Genomic DNA, 15561 nt, shown 5'->3' with positions numbered 1-15561 from the left:
CCTTTCCGGGACTCCGAGCTTCCCTCCCTTTCCGGGACTCCGAGCTTCCCTCCCTTTCCGGGACTCCGCGCTTCCCTCCCTTTCCGGGACTCCGCGCTTCCCTCCCTTTCCGGGACTCCGCGCTTCCCTCCCTTTCCGGGACTCCGCGCTTCCCTCCCTTTCCGGGACTCCGCGCTTCCCTCCCTTTCCGGGACTCCGCGCTTCCCTCCCTTTCCGGGACTCCGCGCTTCCCTCCCTTTCCGGGACTCCGCGCTTCCCTCCCTTTCCGGGACTCCGCGCTTCCCTCCCTTTCCGGGACTCCGCGCTTCCCTCCCTTTCCGGGACTCCGCGCTTCCCTCCCTTTCCGGGACTCCGCGCTTCCCTCCCTTTCCGGGACTCCGCGCTTCCCTCCCTTTCCGGGACTCCGCGCTTCCCTCCCTTTCCGGGACTCCGCGCTTCCCTCCCTTTCCGGGACTCCGCGCTTCCCTCCCTTTCCGGGACTCCGCGCTTCCCTCCCTTTCCGGGACTCCGCGCTTCCCTCCCTTTCCGGGACTCCGCGCTTCCCTCCCTTTCCGGGACTCCGCGCTTCCCTCCCTTTCCGGGACTCCGCGCTTCCCTCCCTTTCCGGGACTCCGCGCTTCCCTCCCTTTCCGGGACTCCGCGCTTCCCTCCCTTTCCGGGACTCGGAGCAACCCCCGCCCAGCTTCGTACGTTCTACAAGGCTATGCATGCCATCTTTGGGCGGACCGACCCCTGCCGGCGTGCCTTCGGCTCTGTGGACTCAGTTGAGGGGCCTAGGTCTTCGCTGCCGGCGGCTCTGGCACCGCAGGCCCTCCTTGGATCCAGGCCTGATTCCGGATCGGTTGACCTTATTACACCTCCACCGGCACCGCTTCCAACAGCACCACTACCGTGCCAGACGCCGGTCGGTCCCCCGGCCGACGTGGACTCTGTGCCGGACCGGCGTCGACTGATTCTGGATCTGGCGCCGGGTGTGGTTTTCATGCCTCTGTTCACTCCTGGGGCCCCTTTCCAACCACAGTGGCATCCAGAGGAAGATGAGGAGGACTGGGAGGGTGCACCTGGTCCAGGCCCAAAATGGGGGTCCCGTGGGCAGGATGATTGCCTGACGCCACTGCCCCGCTCCGGGCGACCCCACTTTCCTCTCCCAGCACCCCACCCCTGAGAGCTTGGTGGTCCAAGCCTCCACCTCCAAAAGTGCCTTCCCTACCGCTCCACCGGAAAGCGAATCCAAGAAGCTGGACCATCTTGGGAAGAAAATGTTCTCTTCCGCTAGCTTAGAAATGCGGTCCGTATACACCGTATGTCTCTTGGGTCGTTATTCGCACTCAGTGTGGGATACGGTGGTGCAAGTGCTGCCTCAGAGTCCGGAGGAGGCCCTGGTAGGGCTCTCCTAGACTGTCGCTGCCGGGAGAGCTGCAGTAAAGTTTATGATCTGTTGTGGGCTGGACACCGATGACTCTTTGGGCAGGACCATTTCAACGTCGGTAGCGCTCCGTCGCTACGCCTGGATGAGGTCCACTGGCTTTTTCGGGGGATATCCAGAACACTTTGATGGACATGCCCTTTCATGGCCGTCGCCTTTTCAGCGACAAAGCAGACAACGCCCTAGAGTGCTTCAAGCACTCACAGGCAATGGCCAAGTCCTTGGGCCTCTCCTCCCATCCAGCGCAGTCTGCTTTTTGCCCCTTTCGTGGCTACGGATGGGGTGCACCGCTACGTCCCACCCAGGGCCACAGGCCGCAGCAAGTTACCCAACCTGCGTGCGGCCAGGGACGTGGGAACCAGCGTCGTGGTTCAGGTGGCCAGCGGGCGGGCCAGTCCACCAACCCCCCCACCCTGCAGCAGCCGCCTCCGAAACCTCCTAGTCAGACCTTTCAGGCCCATCAAATTCCAGTGTTCACGAAACTGATGGCGGTGGTCGCAGCTCATCTGCGCAGATCAGGGGTTTCAGTCTTCCCCTATCTCGACGACTGGCTGTTGAAGGCGGGCTCGCCCCAGGCAGTCGTATCCCACCTGCAGACTACGGCCGGCCTCCTGCATCAGCTGGGGTTCTCATCAATGTGCCGAAGTCGCATCTGATTCCCTCTCAGAAGCTCCTTTTCATCGGACATGACGCCATTTCGAGTCTATCCTCCCAAACAGCGAGTCTGGGGCGTTTGGGCTATGATTCAGATCTTTCAGCCCTTGTCTCGGGTTTTGGTCAGAATGACCTTGAGGCTACTGGGCCTCATGGCCTCCTGCATCCTGCTGATCAATCATGCCAGGTGGCATATGCGGGCTCTGCCTTGGGACCTGAAGTTCCAGTGAGTGCAGCATCAGGGGAATCTATCCGATTACGTCCAGATCTCGGAGGGCACTGCTCAACTGCAGTGGTGGCTAACGAACCAGGATTGGGTCAGTGGCAGGTCCCTCTTTCTTCCCCAACCAGACCAAACTGTGGTGACGGACGCATCCCTTCTGGGATGGGGCGGCCACATGGGAGAGGCGGAGATCAGAGGCCTCTGGTCTCCGGTAGAGTCCGGGCTTCACATCAACCTTCTGGAGCACCGGGCGATTCGTCTTGCACTGAAGGCATTCCTTCACTCTGTCCGGGTGGTGCAGGTGTTCACGGACAACACCACCGCCATGTGGTATTGCAACAAACAGGGCAGGGTGGGGTCATGGACCCTATGTCAGGAGGCCCTCCGCCTCTGGACAATGCGGGAACATCAGGGCATTTCCTTGGTGGTTCAACACCTGGCAGGTTCTCTGAACGCCAAGGCGGATGAACTCAGCTGCCGGTGCATGATCACGAATGGCATCTTCACTCGGAGGTGGTGCAAGGTCTCTTTCAACAGTGGGGATAGCCTTGGTTAGATCTATTCGCTTCAGAAGAGAACACGCAATGTCTGCAATTCTGAGCGTTGGAATGTCCAAGGCGGCACTCGCTCAGCGACGATTTTCGTCGCAAGTGGAGTTGCGGTCCGTTTTACGCCTTTCCACCTATACTGCTCTGGATTGGGCACAAAGAGTCTGGTATCCCGAGCTGCTCAACATGGCCATCGATCCTCCGATCAGACTGCATCTTCGGGAGGCTCTTCTGTCGCAGCAGCAGGGGACGGTCGTCCTCCCGAACGTGTCTAGTCTCCACCTCCTTGCGTGGAAATTGAGCGGCGGCAGTTGACATCTTTCAACCTGCCTCCCAAAGTCTGTGACGTAATTTTGGCAGCCAGGCGTCCCTCCACAAAAACGGTATACGCCTGCAGGTGGAACATACTTGTGGCATTGTGCACAGCAAAGGCTGTGGATCCCCTTTCTGCCCCTCTATCTGAAGGACTCTTGTTCCTTATCTCTTTAGCCCAGCAGGGCTCTGCTCTGGGCACTATCAAGGGCTACCTTTCAGCCATCTCTGCCTTCCTTTGGCTGCCAGATCAGCCTTCTCTTTTCAAGTCCCCGGTAGTTAACCGTTTCTTGAAAGGCTTAACGCACCTCTTTCCTCCAATTCCTTTCATTATGCCTCAGTGGGACTTGTCTTGTACTGACTTACTTAATGTGTGATCCCTTTGAGCTGCTTCATAACTGTCCTTTACGTCTCTTAACCCTTAAGACTGCTTTCCTGGTAGCCATCGCTTCTGCTAGAAGGTTGAGTGAGCTCCAGGCTCTTTCCTCAAAATCTCCTTTCTTGTCTGTTCATCCGGTTCTCCAGACCCGTTCGTCCTTTCTTCCTAAAGTGGTCACTGCCTTACATATCGGGCAGACCATTACTTTGCCCACCTTCTTTCCGCGTCCTTCAAAGGAAGAAGAGAGGCTCCACCGTCTGGACCCAAGACGTGCGCTCTCCTCCTATCTGGATCGCACAAAACAGTTCTGGGTAGATCAACTTTTTGTTGGCTTTGTGGCTGCAAAGAAGGGTCGGGCCGTACACAAACGCGCCATTTCTCGATGGGTTGTGTTGTGTATTAAGGCTTGTTACTCTCTAGCTAATAAGGAGCCTCCAGTCAGGCTACGCGCTCACTCCACCAGGGTGACGGCAGCCACTACTGCCTTGGGAAAAGAGTGCCTCTGAATAACATCTGTCAGGCGGGCATCGCTGCACACATTCACCAAACACTACTGCCTGAACAGCCAAGTCCAGAGAGACTTCTTCTTTGGCCGTTCTGTTCTCCAGGACTTTCTGGTGTGATCTTGGTCCGCAGACCCACCACTGGGGTTGATATTGCTGGGGTATATATTCTAAGGTACGGAATCTATAACATGTTTCTTTCAGATGCACAAGTTACTTACCTTCGGTAACGCTCTATCTGTAAGAAACATTCGTTTGTTATAGATTCCTTACCGCCCCACCCATCCTCCCCGTTCTGCGAACTGATTTCCAGGGTTAAGGACATCTTTTCAGGGCCCTAGTTTTGTGCACCAATGGTCAGTGTCTTCATGGCTCTGCATTTCTTGCACGGAAAGTCGTGTACAGAACTGACAGCGCGCGAGGGCGTCGTCGAAGTAGCTTCCGCGACGTCTTCCTGGCAACCACGACGCAGACGACGGACGCGGAGCCGACCGCCACCTTCCGACGCACAGAGGTACTGCTAACGAAAAAAAAAAAACTTTACGGATCCAGTCGGACTCCTGGGGGTAATTCTACGGTAAGGAATCTATAACTATCTAATGTTTCTTCCAGCTATATCTTTGCCGAAGGTAAGTAACTTGTGCATCGGTTCCATTGGAAAATACTGTGTATTTTCTGTGGACAGCAAAGAATATCCAGTCATTGCAACCTCGGGAGATACTACTATATTGTATCTATCAATATCTGAACTGTTTTAATCTACGGTTAACATCCATTTTTTGGCCATATCATCGTTATAAGAGTTCTTTCTACGTTTTTTTCTTGTCAAATAGAATTATAAAAGAAGCTAGCATTGCTCATGGAACTCACTTAAGTTAGAAGAGTAAGTAAAACACAAGTTTATACCATCAAGAAGGCTTATATGTAGGTTAGAGACGAGTAATTCTAAGGACAAATCCTCATTTTATCCCCAAGGTACGTCACAATTCCATCTGATCGAATCAGTAGTATTAAAAACATTCTCCCAAAATCCCAAGTACATAACGGAAAGAACGCAACTTACCCTAGATGTCAAACAATACATATAATTCTGTATCGATAGAACTAGTGCCTTCAGGAGAAGAAACCAACTATTGGTAGTGTATGGCAATTCTTGTAACTGTCTTTCTCTCATAAAACAAAGCATAGTGAGCTAGACTTCATCAGCGTAGCCTTTTGGCATAATAAAGCAGATAGAGCTTTGGCTGAATCATTCAGAGCACATTTGACCAAGAGTATGTCTATGTTGATGGCTTTTTTTGCTGGTGTCTATACAAGACATCTATAGAGCGGCACTTGGAAATATACACACCTTCCAACTTTACTGTTTGGATTCAACGGTGCAGAATGATGTGGCAGTGGCTAAGCAGTTTTAAAGCATATATTCCAGAAAATGTATACTGTTTTATATATACCCACAGTTCACTTTTCAATGCATCTAAAATATTGATTTATGTATCACCAACTGCTTACTGTTCGGATTCAAGCATGTCAATCTTTGACCTTCGACAGGGAATTGTTAAAGCATGTGACTATGAAAGTTGTAAGTACTGGCGAACTACAGTTACAGGTAAAACTTTTTTTCCTTATAAAATGCAATTCCAATGTTATCCTATGGGAGAGGTAGGCTTTGCAGTAGCGAAAAATAAATTTGAGAATTTCACTACCAGAACATGTAAAATTAAAAGTACATGTCCAACTTTTTAAATGCATTGTACCCTGCGCTTGAGGCTGTTCAGGGCCTATCATATGGGTGACTGATATACATTAAAAGCAAGGTTAGGGCCTTGCAAAAGGTTTATTTTGCCAGGTCAAAATTGCATTTTAAAACTGCACACACAGGCTCTGCAATGGAAGGCCTGCAACATTTTTAGGAGGCTACTTATGTGGATGCCACAATCAGTGCTGCAGTCCCACTAGTAGCACTTAATTTACAGGCTCTGGGCACAGGTAGTGCCACTTTACTAGGGACTTGCATGTAAATTAAAGATGCCAATTTGGTTTAAGCCAGTGTTACCATGATCTAAGAAAAAAATAGGAGGTTTGAAGGAAAAAAGTTAGTTGAACATCATGCCAAGGATGCAAGGCCTAACACTTTTATATCCCGTAACCCTTGGTACTATGTATAAATATCAGTTCTGAGAATCAAACACCTTTTCTATTTGGAGGATTGCACTAATATTTAGTCTTCTATTAAGCATGGATCGGTTTGATTAAGTTAAGCAGGGTCTTAGTTCCCTTCAAGCCAGGATCTTTCAAAATATCTTGCCGTCCTCGTTGAGCACAGACAATGAGTGGTGTGCTTTTCATGATTCCTGCCTGGTTTTTAGGTCTCGCCTGAACCAGCGCATGCGCAGCGAGACATTTAGTAAGGGGGTTTTCAAAGTGCTACCAGAGGCTTTTGCTGGCCTCAAGCTTGCGCGCGTGCAGCCGCCATGTGGGTTTGTGTCATGGCTCCTTAAGCTTTGCGTGCCTCTCTCCGCTTTGCTTGTGCTTCAGTTCCCTCCCCACCACAGATTGCGTTACCACTAGCGTGTTTTTTAAAATAAATTTCAGTTTATCACGCGCGCACACAACTGTCTTCCTCATTAAGCAGAACATTTTCGCTTTCCCGCGTCACTTTTAGGGCTGCGCCAACCCGCCCCTCCCCCCTTCCTCATTAAGCAGTTCCCGCGTCACTTTCAGGGCCGCGCCAACCTGCCTCACCTCTCTTACTCATTAAGCAGAACACTTTCGCTTCCGCGTCACATTCAGGGCCGCGCGGCCAATGCTTGTCTAATTTCTTCTCTATCCGTTGTTCCTTCACCCCGTCCTTCTCCGTTTATTGGAGCATTTCAAAAGTAGTTATGCTGGTTATTGTCTTTTTGTCAGCATTCACACCGTCATTCCTTATAGCTGACCGGACTGTGATAATGTGAATAAATACCTACTAGACTTTTGCATGCTCCTGCTCTTCAATATAACAATGGCGACGAGATTACAAGCTGTGTAGGGACAGTGACACCATCACCCCATCTTCTTTACCCAGTCAAGAACTCTGTTTACAAGTCCTACTGTGTTAAAGTAAGCACAGTATAGCAGTGCGTCGAAGGCTGAACGCGTTATGAAAATTCCCCTTGTAATGAAGCTATCAAGAATCACCATAGAATACAGTGGAAGTCTGAACTGCTAAAGGTGGGCAAGCGAGATATGAATGCGCTTGCTGCATGTTGAAGTGACCGTGCCTACTCACGACACCAGCACATCGAGCAGCATTCACTCAGAAATGGTGCGGCTGTGAGGAATGACGCCTAGGCCCACACCTATTATCTCATCGAGCATTATGCATTTCAAAGCAGAGCGTCTGTGAGAAATGATGAGTAGACCACTTAGTTAGGAGAACCACCTGCAGCACAATCTGAAATTTTTTTTTTTTTTATAACTCTGTTTATTGAAATTAAACAACTGTCATGCTTTACAGATAATTGCTTCATACGGCACATTAGTACACAAGGTTTAAGGGCTGGCACATATTTTCCCGGCTGCTACGGGAATCCCCACCAGTCCATGCAATGGTATTTATATCATACAGTGTTCTTCGGGTGTAGGGACATCCGGGGGCTCGCACAGTCCTCCCCGGTACTCATTCCATTTAGTCCATAGTGCAATCCATTTTTGGGGGCACCCCCGAGCCACATAGACCGTTTTCTCTCTCAACATACACCAGTCCATGTCCTCTTTCCACTTCTTCAATTTGGGCGGCACGGTGGCCCCCCATGCCTGTGCTATGTTACGTTTAGCAATCATCTGCCCTAAAGTGGCCCATATTCTCCCTTTCACATCAAGATCTGTGGGCTCCCAGACGTTCAATAGGCATCTCTTGGCCTCGGGCCTAAGTGGAACACCCCAGATCCCGCTCATGCAGTTTAAGACTTTCCCCCAGTAACATTGAATTAGCGGGCATTCCCACAGAATATGCATGAACCCGCCTTCCATCCCACACCGTCTCCTACAGTGCCCATCTGCGCTTTTGCCCATCATCATTAATTGCTTCTCTGAGAGGTATGCCCTGTGCAGGATTTTTAGTTGGACTAGTCGGAGTTTGGCGGATATGGCCACTTCCTTTGGCGACGAGACTGCCACCTGCCAGTCCTCATCGTCCATTTCGAGGCCATCTCGCACCCATTTCTCCCGTAGTGCGGTGAGGGGATCGGGGGTGTTATTAATAAGCTTCTTGTATGTGAGCGATATAGATTTGTCTGGTAGGTGCCCGTTGAGCAGCCGGTCCTCGAGTGGGGACAACTCAGGCAACACTGTACCAGATGGGATATTAGCCTGCAGTGAGTGCTTAACCTGTGCATATCGGAAGCGCTCCGAGTCAGCCATTTCGTATGTCTGCTGTAATGTTGAGAAGGGAATCACTCCCGCCCTCTCCCAGAGGTCTCTGATGTGCGAGATACCTATTAGGTCCCACCTGTCAAAACCTTTTGTGTGCCCCAATGTTCCCAGCTGTTCAGCATCCCAGAGAGGGGTGGCCATAGTGAGCCTGTTGGCCCATCCTAACGCTTTGGTGACTATGTGCCACAGCTGCACAGCGTGTTGCGTGGGCCCTGTAAGCGTGAACCTAGTTGGTTTGGAGTAAAGTGCTCTTGTGAAGTCACCACCGGGCAGTAACCACCTGTCCATACCGTACGCCGGGTCGTCCCCACTCCCGTATTGGCATTGGTTGATAGCGGCCAAGTGCGCTGCCCAGAAGTACTTTTTGATGTCGGGGAGGGCGATGCCTCCATCGTACCAGCCGAGCGTAAGCTTACCGAGTGCTATCCGAGGCCTGCCATCCCATAACAATTCTCTCTGCAGGGTCTCGACCTCTTGAAAGAATGCCCGTGGTACCACCTCTGGATAGTTCTGAAGAGCATATAAGAATCTAGGCAGGGCCATCTTCTTAAACAGTGCAGCCCTCCCGAGCAGGGACAAGGGAAACTTTTTCCAGACCTCAACATCCCGTCGTAGCCTCCGCAGGGGAGGGATCAAGTTCTTCTCGTATCTAACTCTGGCATCGGTGGTTATATAGATGCCTAGATACTGGAATCCCTCAGCCGCCACCTGTATCGTGCAGTCTCTTGGAAGGGGGGGGGGGGGGGGGGCGCCCCGTGAAGTACATAGATTTTCGATTTGCTCCAGTTGATACGGAAACCAGAGTTTCGTCCGAAACTGGCAAAGATGTCTAGCACTACCCTCAGTGAGCGCGCAGGGGAAGAGAGGTAGAGAAGGATGTCGTCCGCATATAGCGAAATTCTATCCTCCCAACCCTCGAAGTCCGCGGGTAGAGACATCACTCCGGATCCACGCCGCGAGCGGCTCAAGGGAGATGGCAAACAATAGCGGCGAAAGAGGGCACCCCTGTCTGGTCCCCCTTCCCAGGGCGAACACCTCCGACCTTTTATTATTGACCGCTACTTGTGCCAGCGGGTCCGCATACAGAAGGCGGATCCACCCTACGAAGCTGGGTCCGAATCCCATCTTCTGAAGCACTGCAAAGAGGTATGCCCATTCTAATGTGTCAAATGCCATGGTGGCGTCTAACGAGACCACCACTGCGTCCTCCTGAATTCCACAGGCAACGCCCCAGAACTCCGTGCAGGCGCCGCAGGTTGAGGGCTGTATTCCGATGTGGTCTAAATCCCGATTGGTCCGGGTGCACCAACTTGGTGATGATAGGTCGGAGTCTGTTAGCTAACAGTTTCGCCAGTATTTTGGGCTCTGCATTTAGAAGGGATATTGGTCTATAGGAGGCACACTCGTCTCTAGGCTTCCCAGGCTTTGGGATGGTGACCAGCGTTGCAATTCGTTGATCCCTCCGCAGCTTACCGAGCTTCTTACTGTCATCGAACATAGCTTTCAAATGTGGGACTATTTTGTCTGGCTTGAGTTTGTACAGTTCGATAGGAAGACCGTTGGGCCCCATCGCTTTGCCTACCTTAAGGTCCCCCATCGCCTTAGCCAGCTCTTCTGTAGTGAGGTCCCCCTTCAGCACATCGCGATCGTGGTCAGAGAGAGTGGGCAGTTTAATGTCTGCTAAAAACTCGGTTGAGTCATTCTCAGTGAGCTCAGTGTCTCTACGGTACACCCTTCCAAAATGTCTAGCAAATTCCCTAGCTATGTCGTGGGGCTCCGAGAGGAGAATACCCGATGCACTCTTAATCTCGGAGACAACCCTCTGTGCCTTCTCTTTTTTATCGAGCCAAGCTATAAGCTTACCCGGATTATCACCCTGATCGTATATGCGTCCATCCCTTTCACGCGCCAAAGCTTGCGCCGCGTCTGTGGCTACAGATTTGTATTCTGCCGCCCTCAGCTGCAATTGATGGGTGAGATAGTCATCGAGGCCGCTCCCTGAACTTTCCTCTAGTCTAGCTATTTCACATTCGATCTCCCTCAGCTGTTTTTCTTTATCTGCCCGTCTACCTGCGATCACCGAGAGGGCCTGGCCCCTGAGCACTGTCTTGATTGCCTCCCACAGAGTAGAAGGGGAATCCACAGTGCCTTAGTTATCAAGGAAATATTGTTCCACGACTCTACCCAGTGCTGCTCTAGTTTCTGGCCCCTTCAGATACCAAGGATTGATACGCGGTATACCCTCAACTCGTTGGTCCCCGATCGTGAGGTGTGCCCATAACGGTGAGTGGTCAGAGATGCCCCTAGGCAAGTGTTTGATGTCTGTTGTTCGCATGTCTGCCTGCACGGGAGATAGAATATAGTCAATTCGCGAGAGCGTACGATGAGCTCCCTACAAGAATGTGTATTCTTTACTATTCGGGTGTCGCCTTCTCCAGAGATCTACAAAGCCGAAGGCGTCAAATGTAGGAAGCCACTGCTGTCCCGGAACTATGTCCCGGGGAGGATGCCTATCCAACGCCCCCGAAAGGACGGCGTTGAAATCGCCCCCAATCACCAGGCGTCCCTCCGGAAGCCCGAGTAGAAAGGTGCCCAGATCCCTATAGGATTGGACTTGTAATCCAGGTGGAATATACACCAGCACGAGCGCACGCCCCTCCCATCTCCCCGCAACCGCCACAAACCGTCCAAGCGGACAATCTGACATTTGATATCTATTTACCACTATAATTCGGCAGAAAACATAATCTAATCTGAGACCGTACACCAATCGAGGCGCTTTGATGCTCAGGGTGATTGGAGCGATGTGTTCGGCCACATATCCAACAGCAGACCTCTGACAATTCTTCCACCCTCTTTCTTTAATGGTTGTCTGTCAGTTGTCTGCTTAAAATTCTACAGAAACCGCGCGGGGTAATTATCTGTGGAATATGTAATGTTATGTTAGCTGATTTAATAAAGCTCACAGCTGTCCCGGCAAAGGGGCGTCCCGGCCTTCGAACTGCAAAACTGTAAAAAAATAGCTGTGTTGCTAAGACATGCTATGATCTTGTCATAGTGCGCACACAAGTGCATCACCTCTTCCCAGTAGAGACCAGCATTGGCATAGCCAATAAGTCTCGCTTTTGGGACCTTATAAGTATTTAGTTATGCAGCACAATATCCTTACTGCAACAACATTAACTGCTGCATGGCTAAACACTTATAAGGTCCCAAAGGCGAGACCTATTGGCTTTGCCAATGCTTGTTAGTATTACTTCCACCGTTCCCTGTTTAGTAGTGAAGTAGGAAACTATCTTTACTGGCCATATACTTTAATAATTTGAATGCTAATGTGTCCTAATAAGTTGCATTTAAATTTACATTCCAACTCACTGCTTTCTTGTGGTTGCACTGCCATTCTTGAGGCTATGTTTTCAAGTGAGATTGTCTAGTCATGATCCTCAAATGTGGATAGTTGCAATCTTACTCAAATAAGCATGTGAATCTCTAAAATATTTATTGCTGAAATAAACGAAGTTACTTGCATGTAAATGTACTTTCCTCGAAGTGGAATTTTTACCTGTGCGCCTCACCCTGTCTCCCTATCACTACTTAAAATGTATCCTAAAGAGTGAAGGTGAGTGGAGTTAAAATGCTTGCAGAGTACATGAGCATGCATGGGAAGAAGGCAGCCGACTCACTGTAGAATTTAAAAAAATTTCAAATAACTGTGTCCCTATTCATTGTATTTCAGGCATTATGAAGACCAGACCAGATTTTGTGTGCAGCTAAATATTCTTGTTTTATCTTGGCACCCTGAGACTGTATAATTGTATTTATTTTGTTGAAAGAGTGGGAATCATTTTCTAGACTATTATGATCTTATTTTGAAAATATCGTAGTTTAATATCTCCATTGTGGTCTTGGTGACCAACCATAGTGTATATACCTCAGTTCCTTTTGAATTTCACGTCAAGAGTAGAGGTAACAGTTCTTATAATTCATACAATAAAACCATGTGGATGCATAGATTTTGCCTCCACAAGAATAACACATTTTATTTTTCTGTGATTTTTAGATCTTTGGAAGGAAAACTGGATTGTTCTGTGGAAGAGACTGTCCGTTTTGTAGAAGATAGAATAGCTGAAGAATCCAAAAGTTTGCGGCAGCTGCGGGGACCTTATTTAGCCAAGTTGGAACTCATTAAGCGTCTGCGAAGCAGAGGATGTAACAATGAATATAAGCTTGGTAAGATACGTCACTTTCAATTCCAGTAATCAATACAGTGAGCCTTTGTGCCTCTAGTAGGAGCAGAAAAAAATGTGTGCAGGTGTATCCCAGGCATTTAATGCATTCCTTTTCATTTTCTGGCGATTTGGAACAAATCTTAGAAGTGGGGTAAATAAATCATAAGCATGTTAGCAAGACACCATTGCCTATTTTGTTGATATAATTTCTGACGTGCATTTACATAAGTATAATTTATTGCAGTAGTGCTATTGAGCCACCTCTAGGTTCTCCTGGCGTTTATCTAGATAAAGATTGGTTATTTTCTAGAACATATAAGTGACAATGCATTCGTTCTTTTGTCCATTTGTTTTGACTGTTTTGGGGTACTCAACTGCCTAAGCAGGGTGAGACGGACATTGCTGTTTAAAAGATATTGTTGATTAAAATTTTACTTTGCTTGTGCTTCCTTCTGCATTCTAGGCCCATGCCCCACCAGCATATTAAGCGCTTGCTACTTTTTTTTCAGGAAAAGTTGTTGTAGACTATCTTTGTCCGAGTTTATATGAACTGAAACGTTTTACGAAAAGGTCTGATGTTTTAGGAGTTTTTATTCAGAGTGGATTAAATGATTCTTTGTAGACTCTTCATGACATTGATGGGGATTTAGCATCTAATTTTGAGAACTCTCGACTTAATGAAAGCACCAAAATAGTAGCAAACCTTAGTTAAAGTTGTGCAGTACATTGTACTTAAGAATACTGACTGCATTTCGGCCTTAAAGGAATACTTCCAGTCTAAAATCCAGTGATGTTGAGCATCATAGCATGAGGTTATTAGACAACATCCGACCTAGTTCCGGTCTGCTCTTTCAATGAAAGCCATCAAGGAATGTCATCTGCTGTATCATAAGATCTTAATTGATAGTCATTTTTTTTTTTTTAAACAACTTTATTGGGATTTTCAAGTGGGGGTACATCGTAGTACACATTACATTGAGCATTTTAGTTATACAGAGAGCTCAGGATACAATGCAGGCATTATACTACCGCTGGGCCCCATGTGGTGTTGTCATCGAAGCCTATCCAGAATATCACAATACAAATAAGGAGGTCATCAGTTCAACACAGTGTTATGCAGTACATTCCTAGCCTCCAACCTATCGTGCCCAAAGGGAGCAGTGCCCGCTCAACTGGGGGGGGGAAGAAGGGGCGGGCCAGGGGGGGGGGGGGGTAAGAAGGGGCGGGGGGGGAAGAAGGGGCGGGCCAGGGCAGAGGTCAAAACCCCCCCAGCTCCCGGTAGGGGAAGGAGAAAGGCCGGTGCACGCAGCACCAAAGGGGGGGACTAAATGGACAGGCAAGATCCTCCCTCAACTTGTGGGGGGGTGGTGTGCGGGGGGCCCGCCCCACGGCACACACCCCCATCGGATAACAGACACATTCACACTAAACATCACACATCCCCTGACCAGGAGTCAGCCCCACACTCTCGGCCATAACGACCCACCTCTGTCCACCGGTACCACTGCTCATGCGGGGGAATTCCGGGGGGGCAGCCACCACAGCCTCCCCCCCCCCCCCCCCCTCCCTCCCTCCTCCTCCATCTCGCCCTTGAATAATTCGGTCAGATGCGCCCATTCCAGGGAGATCGGTCGTTTGCGCAGCCCTCGACTCTCCTCTCGGTACAGCGCCTCGCGCTCCGCCACCGCCCATCTCAAGACCTCGTCTCTCCAAGCCTCCACACTCGGCGGCGTGCGGGACTTCCACCGCTGTGTTATCAGGCGCTTCGCCAGCATTAATACCAGGTTGGCGAAACGGCGCAACAGCTTTGCTTTCAAGGGGGTCGGTAAAAGGCCCAATAAACAAGCCTCTGCAGTATCCCAGGCGGGGCGTTCAGTAATTGTGGTTAAGACATGCGTTATCCCACCCCAGTATCCCCTCAGCGCCAGGCAAAGCCACAGCATGTGTACGAGATCAGCGTCCGGTGCCAGACAGCGGGGGCAGGTTGCAGCCACCGTATTGTACATCCTACTCAGTACATGGGGAGTAAGATGCGCCCTGTGGAGGACAAATAATTGAATAGTTTTCAATCTGCAGTTGCGGGACACTTTTTTAGGGTACTCCAATATATAAGCCCATTCTTTGTCACTAAGTGCTCGGGACAGGTCTGTCTCCCACCGTGTCCGGAGAGCGACCACTGAAACCTGAGTATGTTCCCGGAGGCCCCTGTAAAGCCAACGAACCAGACATCGTCCATGGCCCATTATATGGAGAGCGCGCAAAAGGTGGAAGGTAGGGGGTTCTGCTGGTGTCCCTTGCCAGTGCGTCCGAATATAACGGAAAATCGTCGCGTGGAGCAGAAACTGGGTGTCGGGTACCCTGTTAACTCTCACAAAGTCTTCGTGGGACATCAAGTTGCCCTCTTGAAAAAAGGCCCCTATAGTTTCCACCCCCTGTTGTGCCCATGGCCGTACCTGCTCGCCGCGGAGCACTCCCCGTCGCGCAGGGAGGCCGCACAGCGGCATGTTCGGTGAGTATGGATTCCGAATTCTGGCGTATTTACATGCCCGTGCCCAGTAATGAAGCGCTATCTTCAGCAGGGCTGGAGGGTCCAATGGCCGAGGAGCACCGGGGCACAGCAGCGACTGCAGGGCACCGCGCGCCAAGTGGGTCAGTGTATAGCCAATTTCAAACAGGTTTTTACCCGCTAGCCAGTAGGCCAACCACTGCAGCTGGCCAGCGATACAATATGCCCTAAAATCGGGTGCACCCATCCCGCCAGCTCCATTTGGTAACCGCAGCTTTGCCAATGCAAGCCTGTGTCTCCCCCTGCCCCAGATCAGCGAGGTCAGCAGAGTATCCAGCTCTCGAAAAATCCAAGCGGGGTACACT

The 15561-nt window shown here is 50.2% G+C and overlaps 1 protein-coding gene across 1 annotated transcript in view; it reads left to right on the top strand.

Annotated features, from left to right (window-relative positions):
- NAA25 (N-alpha-acetyltransferase 25, NatB auxiliary subunit) overlaps positions 1 to 15561 on the top strand; it is a 792299-nt gene that overhangs the window by 231821 nt on the left and 544917 nt on the right. The window contains exon 10 of the mRNA XM_085636118.1: positions 12522 to 12691. Coding sequence (XP_085492244.1) covers positions 12522 to 12691 — 170 coding nt within the window. The remainder of the gene's footprint in view (positions 1 to 12521; positions 12692 to 15561) is intronic.

The sequence above is a fragment of the Triturus cristatus genome, chromosome 11, assembly GCF_964204655.1.
Source record: "Triturus cristatus chromosome 11, aTriCri1.1, whole genome shotgun sequence".
NCBI lineage: Eukaryota > Metazoa > Chordata > Amphibia > Caudata > Salamandridae > Triturus > Triturus cristatus.
Note: the sequence above shows the minus strand (reverse complement) of the source record. Positions and strands in the feature narration are given on the sequence as shown.